The sequence below is a fragment of the Euwallacea similis genome, chromosome 11 (assembly GCF_039881205.1).
Source record: "Euwallacea similis isolate ESF13 chromosome 11, ESF131.1, whole genome shotgun sequence".
Taxonomy (NCBI): domain Eukaryota; kingdom Metazoa; phylum Arthropoda; class Insecta; order Coleoptera; family Curculionidae; genus Euwallacea; species Euwallacea similis.
The window spans coordinates 5,232,990-5,246,547 of NC_089619.1; the positions used below are offsets into that span (position 1 = coordinate 5,232,990).

At 38.7% G+C, this 13,558-nt stretch overlaps 2 protein-coding genes across 2 annotated transcripts; one reads left to right on the plus strand and one right to left on the minus strand.

Moving 5' to 3' along the window:
* Positions 1-93: 93 nt before the first annotated feature.
* Positions 94-2,482, plus strand: LOC136412025 (sodium channel protein Nach-like). The gene is made up of 9 exons (XM_066394878.1): positions 94-330; positions 380-526; positions 584-741; positions 797-914; positions 970-1,249; positions 1,300-1,362; positions 1,423-1,573; positions 2,209-2,315; positions 2,367-2,482. Exons 1-9 carry the CDS (start codon positions 94-96, stop codon positions 2,480-2,482), a joined length of 1,377 nt encoding a protein of 458 aa, XP_066250975.1.
* An 896-nt stretch (positions 2,483-3,378) lies between these two features.
* mop (myopic) lies at positions 3,379-10,279 on the minus strand. Its single transcript, XM_066395172.1, has 19 exons — positions 10,123-10,279; positions 9,879-9,996; positions 9,063-9,265; positions 8,836-9,007; positions 8,639-8,783; positions 8,316-8,578; positions 7,905-8,258; positions 7,683-7,844; positions 7,396-7,630; positions 5,770-7,338; positions 5,562-5,665; positions 5,345-5,510; positions 5,169-5,291; positions 4,929-5,116; positions 4,601-4,870; positions 4,417-4,545; positions 4,024-4,214; positions 3,662-3,969; positions 3,379-3,606 (listed from the first exon to the last, which is right to left on the minus strand). The coding sequence occupies exons 2-19, from the start codon at positions 9,963-9,965 to the stop codon at positions 3,467-3,469; spliced, it is 4,809 nt and encodes a 1,602-aa protein (XP_066251269.1). The 5' UTR covers positions 9,966-9,996; positions 10,123-10,279; the 3' UTR covers positions 3,379-3,466.
* Positions 10,280-13,558: the final 3,279 nt, after the last annotated feature.

Consider the following 13,558-nt stretch of genomic DNA (forward strand, 5'->3'; position numbering starts at 1 on the left):
GACCAGTCTTCATGGGTGGAAATTCACAGTCTCACGTAATACCTCAAAAGCCGAAAGGTATTTACATAATATAAAAAATAATTAGCCTCAGAAATGACAATAATGATTAACCTAAGGCTAACTTGGCTGATAATCTGCATAATCTCAATGACGTCCTCATTAGTCCCAATTTACATGGTCTGGAAATTTTCAATTATCAACCCCACTAAGACAGTGGCGGCGTCTATGCAGCACAACATTTACCTTATAAAATTTCCAGGGGTGACTATTTGCAGCAACAACATTGTCTCTAAACGAGCCGCCTACATTATGGCCCAAAAATTATTGCAAGTGTATTTAAGGTTTGTTTAAATGGTGTTTTTTGAGGGTTTTTAGGGAGGGCAAAAATGACTCCAACGTGGATGTGGTGGTGAATAATTTGGGGCTGCTGGCTAATTTTGTGTTAATTTACACGGATAATGCTAGGGAGGGTGATTATAAAGGGCTGAAAGAGATCATTAAGGGCAGTGGGTTCAGTGAAGTAGAAGTAATAGTATTCGTTTTGTTTGCATAGATATTGGAGCGAATTATACCTTTAATATAGATATTCAATCAAATTGCGCCAACTTGCGAGGAAATTCTGCAGATATGTATGTGGAAAGGGGATGTAAAGCCCTGCAAAAATTTGTTTCACCCCATTAAAACACCTCTAGGGCACTGCTGCACCTTCAATTTTGCCGCATATCCAAACGTTACTAATGGGTAATTAACCACCACAAAAATAGATCTAACCGTACTGTTAATTTGTTCATTAAAGTTTTGGAAAAACAGCCCAAATAACCACCTCATGCGGATATCAAAGCGGCCTGGAAGTGCTAGTGAAAAATTACCTTCAAGACACCCTTCCAGCCTTTGCTGCATCAACCGAATACAGGGTAGATTTTTCATTTCGTTTAACTCCACAAAATAATCTATTTTCACTTAAATAAGGTCATAGTGCATAGCCCTTACGACTTCCCAAACCGAGGCCTTCAAAGCATAGTTTGCAATTCAGGCACCAACAACATGATAGGAGTAAATGCCGAGTACATACACCCAACAACCTCCTTGTTATCCTTGGACATATCCAGGCGAAAATGCATGATTTCAGACGAAAAATCATTGGGATATTTTTCAGTTTACACTTACAGAAACTGCATAGTCGAATGCGAGATCACGATCATTTTTGAAGTTTGCGGTTGTACCCCATTTTTCGCGCAAGGCGAAGTTGGTAAGACTCACGTATTGTTCTTGAATGTTGAAGACCCGCGCTTATTTCAGGTCCTTATAGTTCAGCCAAAGGATGCACTCTAGATGACATAGAATGCATGCGAAATGCTTATGGTATTATTGTTGATGTATTTTGTTGACTCTGAAGGGTGGTTCAAGGGAGGGTTGTTTTAGCCTCACGTGATAAATTGGTCAAAGAGCTCGGAAATTTAATTATTCAAGAAAAATGTAACTGTCTACCAGAATGTGAAATATTCTCGTATAAGCCCGAGTTTTCATATGGTATTCTGGACAAGAGATTTTGCACTAGTGCCTTCACAATATAGTAAGTTGAATAAGTTAGCGAGGGCACGTTTCTGAGATATAGAAAACCTGTATTTTAAATTGTTGTCTTCACCAACCTCTAATACGGTACCTTTTTCTGGGAGGAGTACTGCTTGCGAGCCAACGACACTAGCCGATCGTTGACAATGGAAAGGAAAACGGTAATCTGTCTCCCTTGCACTTATCAATCGCCTAATTGGCTTTCGCTTGCACTCACTAAAACTCCATGTGCATAACAATGAAAAAGGTACTGTATACCTGTAAATAAAAATAAATCTTGTCATTATAACATTCACCTATAGAGTCTACCCACTAAAAACCTTGGGATTCTTCTAAAAAAGAAAATACCTGCGCCATTCCGAAACTGTCCCTGGGGATATAAGCATTGGAAGCGGCAGAGGCTCTTGGGTTGTTTGCTTTTTAATTTTTTTTCCGTCACGGTTTGTTTTCGAATTAGCGTCATGAAATAAAGAATTTACTATTTTCTATTTAAAATTATTGAATCATTGTCACCATAACGTTCAGAGATCTTTTACCTGGAGAAAGTTACTTGCTGTCTAGCAGATAATTTCTAGCTAGATCCAGAGAGTTTGATAACTAATTGCTTTTTTTAAAATTAATTTCCTCTATTTGCAGCTCAGATTTCAACGTAAAAAACAGCACTCTCATAAGAGTATTCCTTAACGACCTTATTTCAACCCTGTACAGAAAGGACGCCAACTACCCACCTCAGATATTTGCGGGTAAATAAATTACAGTTTTTCGTTTAAAGAAATTGTTTGTTGTGCTTTCAGTGTATTGCGGCTCCACTTTCAGCTTTTTCGGGGGATTCAGTATTATTTCTTTAGTGGAAATTGTATATTTGCAAACAGTACGTGTTATACAGTGGTGTAGAAGCAACAAGAAGTAATTAACAATGTTTTTGTTATTAAATCTCACTTCTGCCTATCCATTTAGCACAGAATTAAAGGCGTATTTTGTTATTCATAATTTATTATGTAATGTGTGTAAAGCCACAGGTCATTTTTTTCACGGTTAATTAACGGATAACCGGCAGTAAATATTAACAAATTAAAAATTTCATTTCTTGGTGCAGAAAAATACTAAGAGGGACGATAATCGGCCTCTCCATCATAATAATGAGAGGCACAGATTCTTTCTTTTTTACTGTTATTATTAACCACCACGTTTAACTTTCTTAGCAAGGTATTTGATACCCACAAGAAACTTATTGATTTTCCTTAATTTAAACACTGAAACAAACCCTACGCAAGTAACTGCTTGACGTGGTAAACCGGAGCAAGGCTAAAGAAATTTCTTATTGAATTTTAAACAAATTTTCACTTCGGTTTGTATATTATTTTTTAATTATTGTAATATATTACATATAAAATTTAGTTATTCAGGAAGAGTGTAATTGACAGAATGCGTGACATTTTCTCATATAGGCCTGAATTTTTATCTTGAACATGAGATTTTACACAAACAACTTTGCAGTGTAGTTTTAGATGATTAAGTTAGGGGGAGTACTATTTCTGAAATATAGAAAAGTTATATTTTAAGTTGTTTCACTTGTATTTATTCTTTGAATATTATTTAGTTTCCCTGCAAACCGTCTAATGTACTTATATACTTATTACCTACCTGTAAAGGATAAAAACTGCCTTCACCATAACATCCAGAAATCTTTTGTTCCTAGGTACACAATTAAATTCGTTCTTATTAAAGTTACTTGTGGCGAGCCCTTAATAATTAATTACACTTTTTTATTCATTTCCGTGCAGAATCACTTTGTTATTAATAATATATTATGCAATGTTTATTAAGCCACAGGTAGTTTCATTAACTATTAATTAACAGATAATAGAGTGTAAATACTGATAAATGAAAAGTTTCACTTTTTGCTAGCCCAAAATGGGTCCAAAGTACTAAGAGGATCGATAATTGGCTCCTCCACCACAGTAACAACAGATGCAGAATTTTCTTTATCAGTACTACTATTAACCACGTCATTTAACTTCCTTCTCAGACCATCTGAAACCCAAAGGAAATTTATTGAATCAACTTATTTGAAGAGAAAAATGCCAACCTTGTGCAAGTAATTGCTTGACGTAGCAAATCAGAGCTTCATAGGCGAACTTGAAATGTTCACGATCCCTTAAAATATTTTTTCTGAAATGCCCCAGTTGGGTCGCCAGCACTGCCAGATCTGGAATGATGTTCGCTTGATTCGTGACGTCCAAAATAGTATTTGCTAGCAAACACAACAATCCGCTACGCCCTATGCCCGATGCGCAATGAATTAAGATCGGATGCGTCATTGATTTTTGCTGCTGGAACTGGGTTATTAATTCGAGAACCAGGCTGATAAATGGTTCTGGTGATGTAGGGAATAAACTGCCAGGAAACGGATTTAATTTTTCTTTCTAAGCGTAAATATAGAAAATATACCTGCCCGGCCATGCCGTGAATTGCACATGCATTACAGTCCATGATTCTTTCTTCTCAGGAATAGTGAGATAAATTATTCTTTCAGTCCAATACTGCTTAACAAGAACATTTTGCAAGGACAGGACGAGGTTTTGGTTTAATATCGTCACGTTTTGGCCTTTGGTTGTAGGCCAATAAACGTCTCCTTGAAGCTAAAAATGTGTATGTGTCATAAACAAGTTTCTAGTTTCCCTTATATATGGTTAAATATACATTATAATGGTTCAACAAACAGCGCCTGGTTAGGAACGAATTCATTGCTGTTTTAAAGGAAAAACCCCGAATTTAACCGTTATAAAACAGGGTTAGATTCAAAGCCACCCTCGACTATTTTACCTCAATTATTTGACCCACCTCATTATCATTCAGCAAACAAAATATAACCTCCACTTGCTGCTCACGCACCATCGCCCAAAAGTCGCCGAAAGTGGATTGTAGTGGTGCCTGTGTTACGATGAATTGTGGTCCAAATGGCGAAACTTGCTGCAAATTTTTCTGGTATAAAAGAATAGAAAATCTCGTACGTGGCCTGTAACACCTTGACAAATGAGGCATTGATGTAGTCGTCACTAACAGATTTCAGCTCAACCCTGCTATAGTCGTAGGGTAAAATGTCTGGAAACCTGTTTTTCATGGGATAACATCTGGCTACTGAAATAGTTCTTTTTAGGATGTCCTGAGGTTCTTGATTGTCCTGTATTTCCTTCCATTTAACTTCTAAAGTGGTGGGACCGCTTAGAGTTTTTGTAGTTAAAGTTTCCACGTATTTTTCCAATTTTTCTAAGTCTTGACTAAATAAAGCTTTCACCTGCATACAAGGGACCACAAAATAGCTTAAATAATTGCAAAAAAAAACAAAATCTCACATCAGGGTTGTTTAAAGGCTTGCTAGGCAGGACTCTTATAACAATATCTTGTTTATGGGGTACATTTATAGGTAGTTCTTGCTTCGGTGTCTTTATTTCAATTACAGAGGACAGTTTTACAGGTTCAGGTGGGAGATTCTGTTGCGGAGTCAAAGTGGGAATGTTGCTGCTAGCAGAAAAATCCAACCCTAAACCAAAATCCTTTGATTTCCAATATTACAAACCCTAACACGCAATCACCTGTAAGTAAATCAACATTCGACTCTTTATGACTAGTATTAGCGGATACTTGAGGGGAGATTGCGGCACTTTCAGTGGTATAATTGTAGCCATAGACACTGCCATAAGGGTTATAAGGGGTAGCTGAAAATCACATTCATATTCGAGGAGGATTTGTAAGACCTTATAAAGGCTACCTGTACTTGATTTTGGAGCCCCAGCATAGGTCTGACAAGCAGTCCCCGGGGAAGAATAAGTAGGAAAATTATCCATGTAAGTTGTGGAGGCTACAGAAGATGAGTGCTGCTGAGTATAGTATTGCGGCTGATACGCATTCATTGCATAAGTGTTTTGCGTGGACACCTTAAGAGTTAATAAAAGTCTCAGGAAATCGCATTTTCCTTATAAGCTTACATTAACAGGATTCACATGATTCGGAGCATAGCCCTGCGGGAAATATTGGGGCTGCGATTGCGAGGCTTGGTATTGAAGAGAGGGAGCAGTGTAGTTCTGAGCACCTAGAAAATACCGTTAAGACTACTATGTTATACAGGCTTTTACTGGAGAGAAATTATTAAGGCCTTCATTTTGGGTACTAACTACTGTAAAACCCACAACCAACCTGTTGTATCATGAAGATTCTGCCGAGGGGTAACTTGACTCTGCATTGCGGACCCATAAGTATACCCCGATTCAGAGGGTGTTTGTTGATTTGCCTGCTGATTTTGAGGGAGCTGGTAATAGTACTGCTGCTGTATCTGCAACTGTTGAGGAGTTTGCTGCTGCTGCTGTTGCGTCCGAATAGTTTGCTGTTGAGCCGTCTGAGGAAATTGTTGCTGTTGCAGTTGAGGAGTCTGTTGTTGCTGTTGTAGTGGAGTGATTTGTTGTTGATGTATCTGAGAAGTTTGGTGCTGCTGCTGCAAAGGGGTCTGTTGTTGCTGTTGCAGCTGAGTAGATTGCTGTTGATGGACTTGAGAAGGTTGTTGCTGTATGTGTGGGAATTGCTGTTGCTGCAGCTGAGAACTTTGTTGGTGTTGTCGCAACTGAGTAATCTGTTGTTGCAGTTGAGTAGTTTTCTGTGAATGCATCTGGCGGTTTTGTTGTTGCTGAGAAGCCTGTTGTTGCATCTGAGGAGGTTGTTGCTGACCTTGCGAGTGCTGAGTAAACGTCGCATCGCTTCCTTGTGGTATATTCTGCATATAACTTGTAATGGTGTGATAGGAATTAGTGCTAGTGGTAAATGCCTTGTTGCTGTCTTGTCCGCTCACCGGAGTTTGTACTCCTTGGGTGTTTACATAATGTTGAGAAGAATAAGTATAAGAGGCTGGTGAATAACTCTGAGGGGTGTAACTACTGTAAGGATAGTTGTAGTGAGGAGTTCCTGGCAATTGCTTAGTAGCCATAAGGGAGTTCATTTTATCTGTAATCTGAGTTACATCTTCGTTACCGTAATTCTGATAGTAATAATCATTATTATTTGAAAGACGAGATGCAGTATCAGTGGTAATTTCTGAGCCTACAGGAGCAGGTCTCACTCCTGGAGGCCAATTCGGGTTCTCACTCCCATAATTGAAATTTCCAAAGCCTGCCGCTGCCTTTTTTCTGGCCTCCAAATAATCCTTAAGCTTCGGAGCGGAGGCGGTTGCCGCAACATTACTTATAGCCGGAGACACTTCGTCTTTTTTTCCAGCATTTTTTGACAACATCTGCTCTCTCTCTTCTTGCTGCACTTTGCTTGCGCTCTTAATTCGTTGCAAAAGTTTCGAAACATTCACCTCAAGCTTCCTATAAAACTCCACTCCTTTCATTGCTTTCGCCAGCAAATCATCATAGGAATCATGTGAAGTGATCAAGGCTTGAATCGTTGAGTTTCTCTTTTGTATCATATCGTGTATGTATCTTCTAGTGTTAACAGCCTTAGCATAGCACTCGATAAATGCCTTTTTGATATTATCTTGAGCGGCCAAGTTCTGGTCAAGCACTTCAATCAACTGCCCATGCTTGTCTAGTTGAGTCCTAAACACTTCTTCAAGGGATTGGTTAGGTTGTTTCGTGACCAAAGCATTGGTGATGTCATCATTATGGATGGAGTCCCGCAATTGAGCCCAAAGCATTGCTCTTTGAGATTTCATTTCATCCACTTTAGAGTTCAACATTTCCAGTTCTTTTAAGGCATTTTGGTCGATGTTTGCTGCAATTTTAATTAATAAAATATTTATTACAGAATTAATAACTTAAAAAATCATACAATCAGGCAACTCCACACTGGGCAATTTTTGCTGCAGCTCCCTAATGGGTCTTTGCAAAATCTTCAAATTCTCCAAATGGGTCATCATGGCCTTGCTTAAAGTCTCATTAGACTCATTGGCTTTAGTGTGGGCCTCTTTGTACTTCGAAGCTTCCCTTGCAAGATCTGTTGTAATAATACTTGGAGGTCTTTTGCCCATAACCTCCTGGTAGCTCCTTTCATTCTCCTCCTCATTCTATTTTAAACATTCCTGCAAACACTTTATTTGATATAAGAAGAAAACAGACCTTAAGTAATGAATCGATTTCAGTTAAATTGGCCTCAACATCGTGGTAGATACTGGACAAACGCGCCATTTCATCAATTAAACTTTGAATTGCGTTGGGTTGTGCCGACAATGAAGCGGCTCTGTCAATAAGTTCTTGAGGTATTCCTGTAGCTTGATGCATCTGGAATTAACGTACTTAAGCTGTTAATAAAATATCCTCTTGAACACGGAATATATGTACCTTAGTGAGTAAATCAAGCTGCATTGAGCTCATAAACTCTACTAAAGCTTGGTCTTTAATCTCCAATCTTTGCCCCATGTTCCTCAAAACTTCCGCCTTTTTTTCACTATAAACAGAGGCGGCTTCATGCGCCTCCATTGGTACTAACCGCTGGAAAATGTCAGGGCCAGACACCTCAGGATCGTTAACGTTAAATTCAATTCCCTTCACTAGGGATGCTCCTTTAACTTCTTGCAAATTAGCCAAATCCGGCACTTCTTCGTGGTAAATATATTCGTTTTCGTTTTTGGCAGCTTTCCTCTTTCCTTCCACAACATCTGTGGTAAAGGCTAAAGCGTCGGCCAATTCCTTTTGCTATTTGAAATTGATTATAAGTACATTTTTTCATGAAGAGAACAGCAAGGATCTTACCTGCTTGCTGCTTAAATACTTGCTGGCCTCCTGCAAGTATTCGCAAGCTCCTTGATAGAATGCGAGTCGTTCTCCCATTTTTTGAAGCTCTTCTGCTTGCTGCCCTTGAAATAGCAAGGAAACGCACCTGTGGTAGGCAATTTTGAATTGTAAGTATTTAACCCAGTCTTTGTATTTGCCGCGTCCCACAACATCCTCATTAATCCCTTTTAAACTAGTCAATGCCTGTCGGTAATAGTCCCAAACTTGCACTGCCACTTTGGCTTCAAAATTTAATTACTCTTGTTAAATCATTTCTTAAATTATTTCAACAATAAACCTACAGATAATAGTCGATTTTCTGTTGTCCAACATGCTTTTTTCCAAGATGCACTCCTGGGCCTGAGCCAGGCACACTTGCTTATAAAAATGAGGTACATCTAAGGAAGTTATGTAAGACACTGCATCAGCATATTTTTCTTTTACGGTCTAAAAGTGACTAGGAATTGATGGGGATTCACATATACATTTTAATGACAACCTGAAAAGCCCAAACTGCACACTGAAAATGCGAACACGCCAATTTCATCCCTTCAGGGTTAGATCTTGAGTCCAAGGCTCCCAAAATTGAGTGCAAAACCCCGATGTTGTACAAAACAACCATAAGTTCGAAATTTATGCCTCCCGAAGCGGTGCCGTTCTGGCAGTCTTTCCTGTTAATATAAATTTTTAAGTGAAACAAGGATAGGGAAAGTTGTGAGTTTTTACCACTCAAACTCTATAAAACAAAGTTGCCCAGGGTCCATTGGGAATCTTGATTTTAAAAAATGCAATTGACAGTAGTACTTCTTAAGGGCTTGCAGCCCCAATATATCTGTACTGGGGTGAGTAGCACTCACTCGGAGAGTGTCAAGTTTGTTAATTTCTCTGGTATATCCATCAGGATCTTCATTGTAGAAACTCGCAATGTACTGTTAGGAAAAAAAGGAAATAAAACTGCATACAGAGTGGCTTATCTAGATAAGTCAATTATTGCTAGTTTTGAAATAGTGAGAGTTGCCAAAAAAATCAGAGGAAAGTGGCCATTTTTGGGAATATCTAATATAGTCTACACGGCGTTGCCAAATGGTTTTTGATTGTCGAAAATCAAAAACTATTGAACGATACTCTTTCTGGCATATTAAACATTTCCAAAAATCGCAACTTTTACAAATTTAATAAAAAATGTAACTTTCACCATTTTGAAGATAATTTGTGGGGCACACCTAAATAAGACCCCTTGTATTTCATAGTAAGAATCATTGTTTGTGTGTTCCACCAAAGATAAAACTGACAGGTAGATAAGTAACCAATTTAGTATATACATATGCTCAAGGTATTTCAAGGCATTTTTGAGTTAATATTGAAGTTTTTTTGGGGCATATTTTAAAGTATTGGTGTATAAAAATTCATCAGTGATCTACCTTGCAGATAAAACTGAGGACAAAATGAACCAAATACTACCAATTTTATTTATTCTTTTACTCTTTTAATAATCAAATATGGAGTTGAAATCTATAAATAATGAGAAATTTATGGACTTACAGGTTTTAATTTCCTGGAAAACTGCACATTCTCCTGGCTGGACAATAGCTCAAAGCAGATCATTGGCAAACGCGGAGCAGCCTCCATGACTCAATTTCAAGGCCCAAATCAAAAACTTCTAGGTGCAAGACTTTACAATGAAATAACTACGTTATCAGCAATGCCAAAATTTGGAAACACAATGAAAATAATGTTGCAAGGTAATTTTTAAGGTCTGCACTGCGAATTTACGTAAAGAGTTTACCTGCTTACAGATGTCAAAGCTAACTATGTAATACACGAATGAGGTGGCTGGATGAAGGAGGAAATGAGGAAAATATCTGGAAAACACCGATTTTTCACTATTGAAAACAACAATTTGGAAATTGATAAACATTATGATTCATCCATTAGTGACACGAGACGTCAGAAAATGAAAGATATCATATGATTAGCAAAAGTAATAGAGAGAAAACTGTGGCAGTACTAACGAAGTCTGGGCTGCTCAATAATAGATGGCGCAGATTATCTTCAAGGTTGTTTGTTTAAGGGTGTTGAATTTTTGTACTTCATTAGAATGATTTTACTAATAATTTACCCGATGAAACAGCATAAAACCTGTATCAAGAGATATGATAGAATTCTCAAAACCGTCACAGAAACAAAATTATTAGAGCAACTTATAAAGAAATATCAAGTAAGTAGCCAATGTACACGAAAACTATATTCGCCATTCTAACAAAAGCTCTCTAGCCTCTTGGCCCTCAAATACTTCGCCTCTCAATTTCATCTAAAGCATTTGGAATCGAAATCAACCCAGTTCAGTTCATTTAAAGTAAAAACTGCATTCAGCATTTCAATTATGAGAAAATATCCATGCGCAGAATTTTGCACGCTTCGATCATCGACATCTTAGAAACTGCTTTCCCAAATTATACCGAAAAGCCGAGCCTCAACAAGAATAATGCAAAAAGACACGCACCTTAGCAGTGGATTTGAAAGCGCCTTAAAACGCTCCCTCAAATTACATTTTCCCGACTCTCGGGCCTCAATTTTATTGAGGAATCCAACACGGTTTTCTGCAAACAATGCCAACCTCAGCCAAACGACAACCCACGCACCTGTTCCACCACTGTGTCCTTTCGATTTCGATTTAAAGCGACGTCGACGGATGCCGCTGGGCCGCGACGCCCCTTCTCCCCCTGCAACCGCTCCTGACGCAGCAACCCCTGCAAAAAGCACTACAAGGTGATCGCGATGAGGGGTGCGCACATGCGCTGAATAGGTGCAAGACCATCAGCCCTCACTATACTACACGCACACTAAAATTGATTGTTTTCGTAGAAATGCACTTCTGAGCTGGCCGGGTCTCCGTGTTGTTTGAGAAGTCGATGTTGTGATAGTTGTGATATGTCAGTAGGGTAGATTCGGTTGGTGGGGTGGACGCGCCAGGGGTAGAAGCGCAAAAGTACCTGAGGCAGTTGCATGTTGAGGAGGATGATGGAGGGGTCGGTATAAGCTGAAGAGTGCAACTTTTTGAGGTAGGTGGTCCAGTTTATGTTATATTCAAAAGTTTCTACCGCAAATTATAGAGTGAAACCTCTGAAATGACATCGGGAAACTTGCGAGCTTATCGATTCGGAATTGTGCGTTATGCGTTCTCCCTTTGAATGGGAGACAAAGGAACCTGCACGCAGTGAACGCAGATCAATTCAGTTTTACCGAGTTTTGCTACAAAATTTTATTTTTAATCTCATTTAGTTATTACTATCTCGAAGGTTTTTCTAGCTATATTTTAGTCCATATTCTTTTGCATTAGAGTCATAAACAGAAAGATGGTACTATGCAAATACTCCTTATTCCTCAGATGATGCACAATATGTAACTCACCATACGAGGGTCCATATTGATTACCGATCTTCGTTGAACAACAGGTTTGGACCATTGTCCACCTTATCCACTCTCAGAATTGACCCTATCTAAACTCCTATTATAAATTCACCCTTTCCGGGCCAAAGCTTCTTGATTTAAGACAAAATTTTTGTATGCATAAAATATCAAATTTCAATCTGTCGCTTTGAAGTCTCCATTACGGGCAAATTGACTGACTTTTGAGTAATTAGTCTGATGGGCTAAATCAATTAGCGTCACTGTCCGGCTAACCGGAATTTAAACAGCAAAGTTTACTTTTGATTGGCTTAATTAAAATTCCATTTGAAGCCTCTGAGAGACAAAAACATACAGTTGTAACGTTACTTTCTTTGTCATATTGTCAGGAACATATTTTCTTTGAGGAAATACTGAAAACTCGCTTCTCTCCTGTGTTAAATATAATGGAAAATCCTGGTTTGTATTATGTTATGCACCCCTTTCGCTCTCGTCATGAAAACACAACGAAATAATTTTCAGGCGTCCTAGTTTTGTTTCCCCTTCGGACTGTGAAAGGGTGCAAACCCTCGCGAACTGAGTAGCCGCATTGCCGTTTATTAGCTTTACTCGGAATTATGTTTTCCTACCTAACAAAACCAAAACAAAAAAACCTTTTTATTACAACATTTCAGCCTCCCCCCACCCATCATCCTTATTATCTCCACATACATATCCTAAAGGGACCATTACGCAACTCATCCACTCCTAACATAGTTCTCCTTATTTCCTAGCACAGTTTCAGGCCGCCCCCGGGTTCCCCCCTTCTCCATTTCCTCCAAGGCAACCACCATACACAAACCCAAAAGCGAAAGCGAATCTCCAAATTGAAACGGAAAGCGAAAGCCTCGACGTACAGCTGGCTGATTCAAATCCCCCCTTTTGAGGGGGAGGGCGGTCGGGTGGGGATGACACGAATGCGACGTTGCCGCGTTGGACCTAGATAAAAGGGGGTCGGGGGAAGGGGCGCTGCTTTGAAACAAAAGTTTCGAATTTCGGGGTACTAACTTTCGCTTTTCGATAACAGAGTTTAATGGTCGGGGAGGGTCTTCTATAGAAATATAGGGTATCTGCAAGTATATGTGGAGGGAGGTAACTGGAAAGTTGAGTTTGAAATAAAACGTTTGGAACTTAATTAATATTAAATAGCTTCGTTAGGATGCGGCTTGAATGATTCTCAGAAACCAGAGAAAAATAATTGAAACTTTCCTAGTAGCCGCGCCTTCGCCACAATGTTAAGAAAATACTGCTTAAACTGTTTTTTTAAATGAAAATTTCAAAGTTTTTCTCTAGTGAAAACGTTCTTTTAAATCACCTCAATTTTTATTCAGCATTTCAGCCATTATCTTTCCTATACAAAATATATGTATATCTGGAAGCTCTCAAATAAGTTCATTTACCTCATCAAATCCGTTTCTTCGAACACAAGCCATTTCCATTTGATTGCATAAAGGGCCAAAGGCCTAACGAAACGTTTAGGAAGTTGTTATAGCACTAATAAAAAATCGATGGCCATTACCCTAACCTAGGGTGAGTGAACCTTCATATAGCAAGGAAATTCACAAAAAGAAAAACACTGATTAGTATGCACAAACATTGTAAAGCGGAGCCTCCACCGCTCTATTGAGCAACAAAGTAACTTTTACCGCTCATGCGTAAACTCTTTTTGCATTTAATAGATGCATTAACTGGAACATAATAAACTGATACGAAACAAAGTGCCTTTTCTAGATCAAAATCCTCATTACGCCAATCCAGTTATAACCTGGAAACGA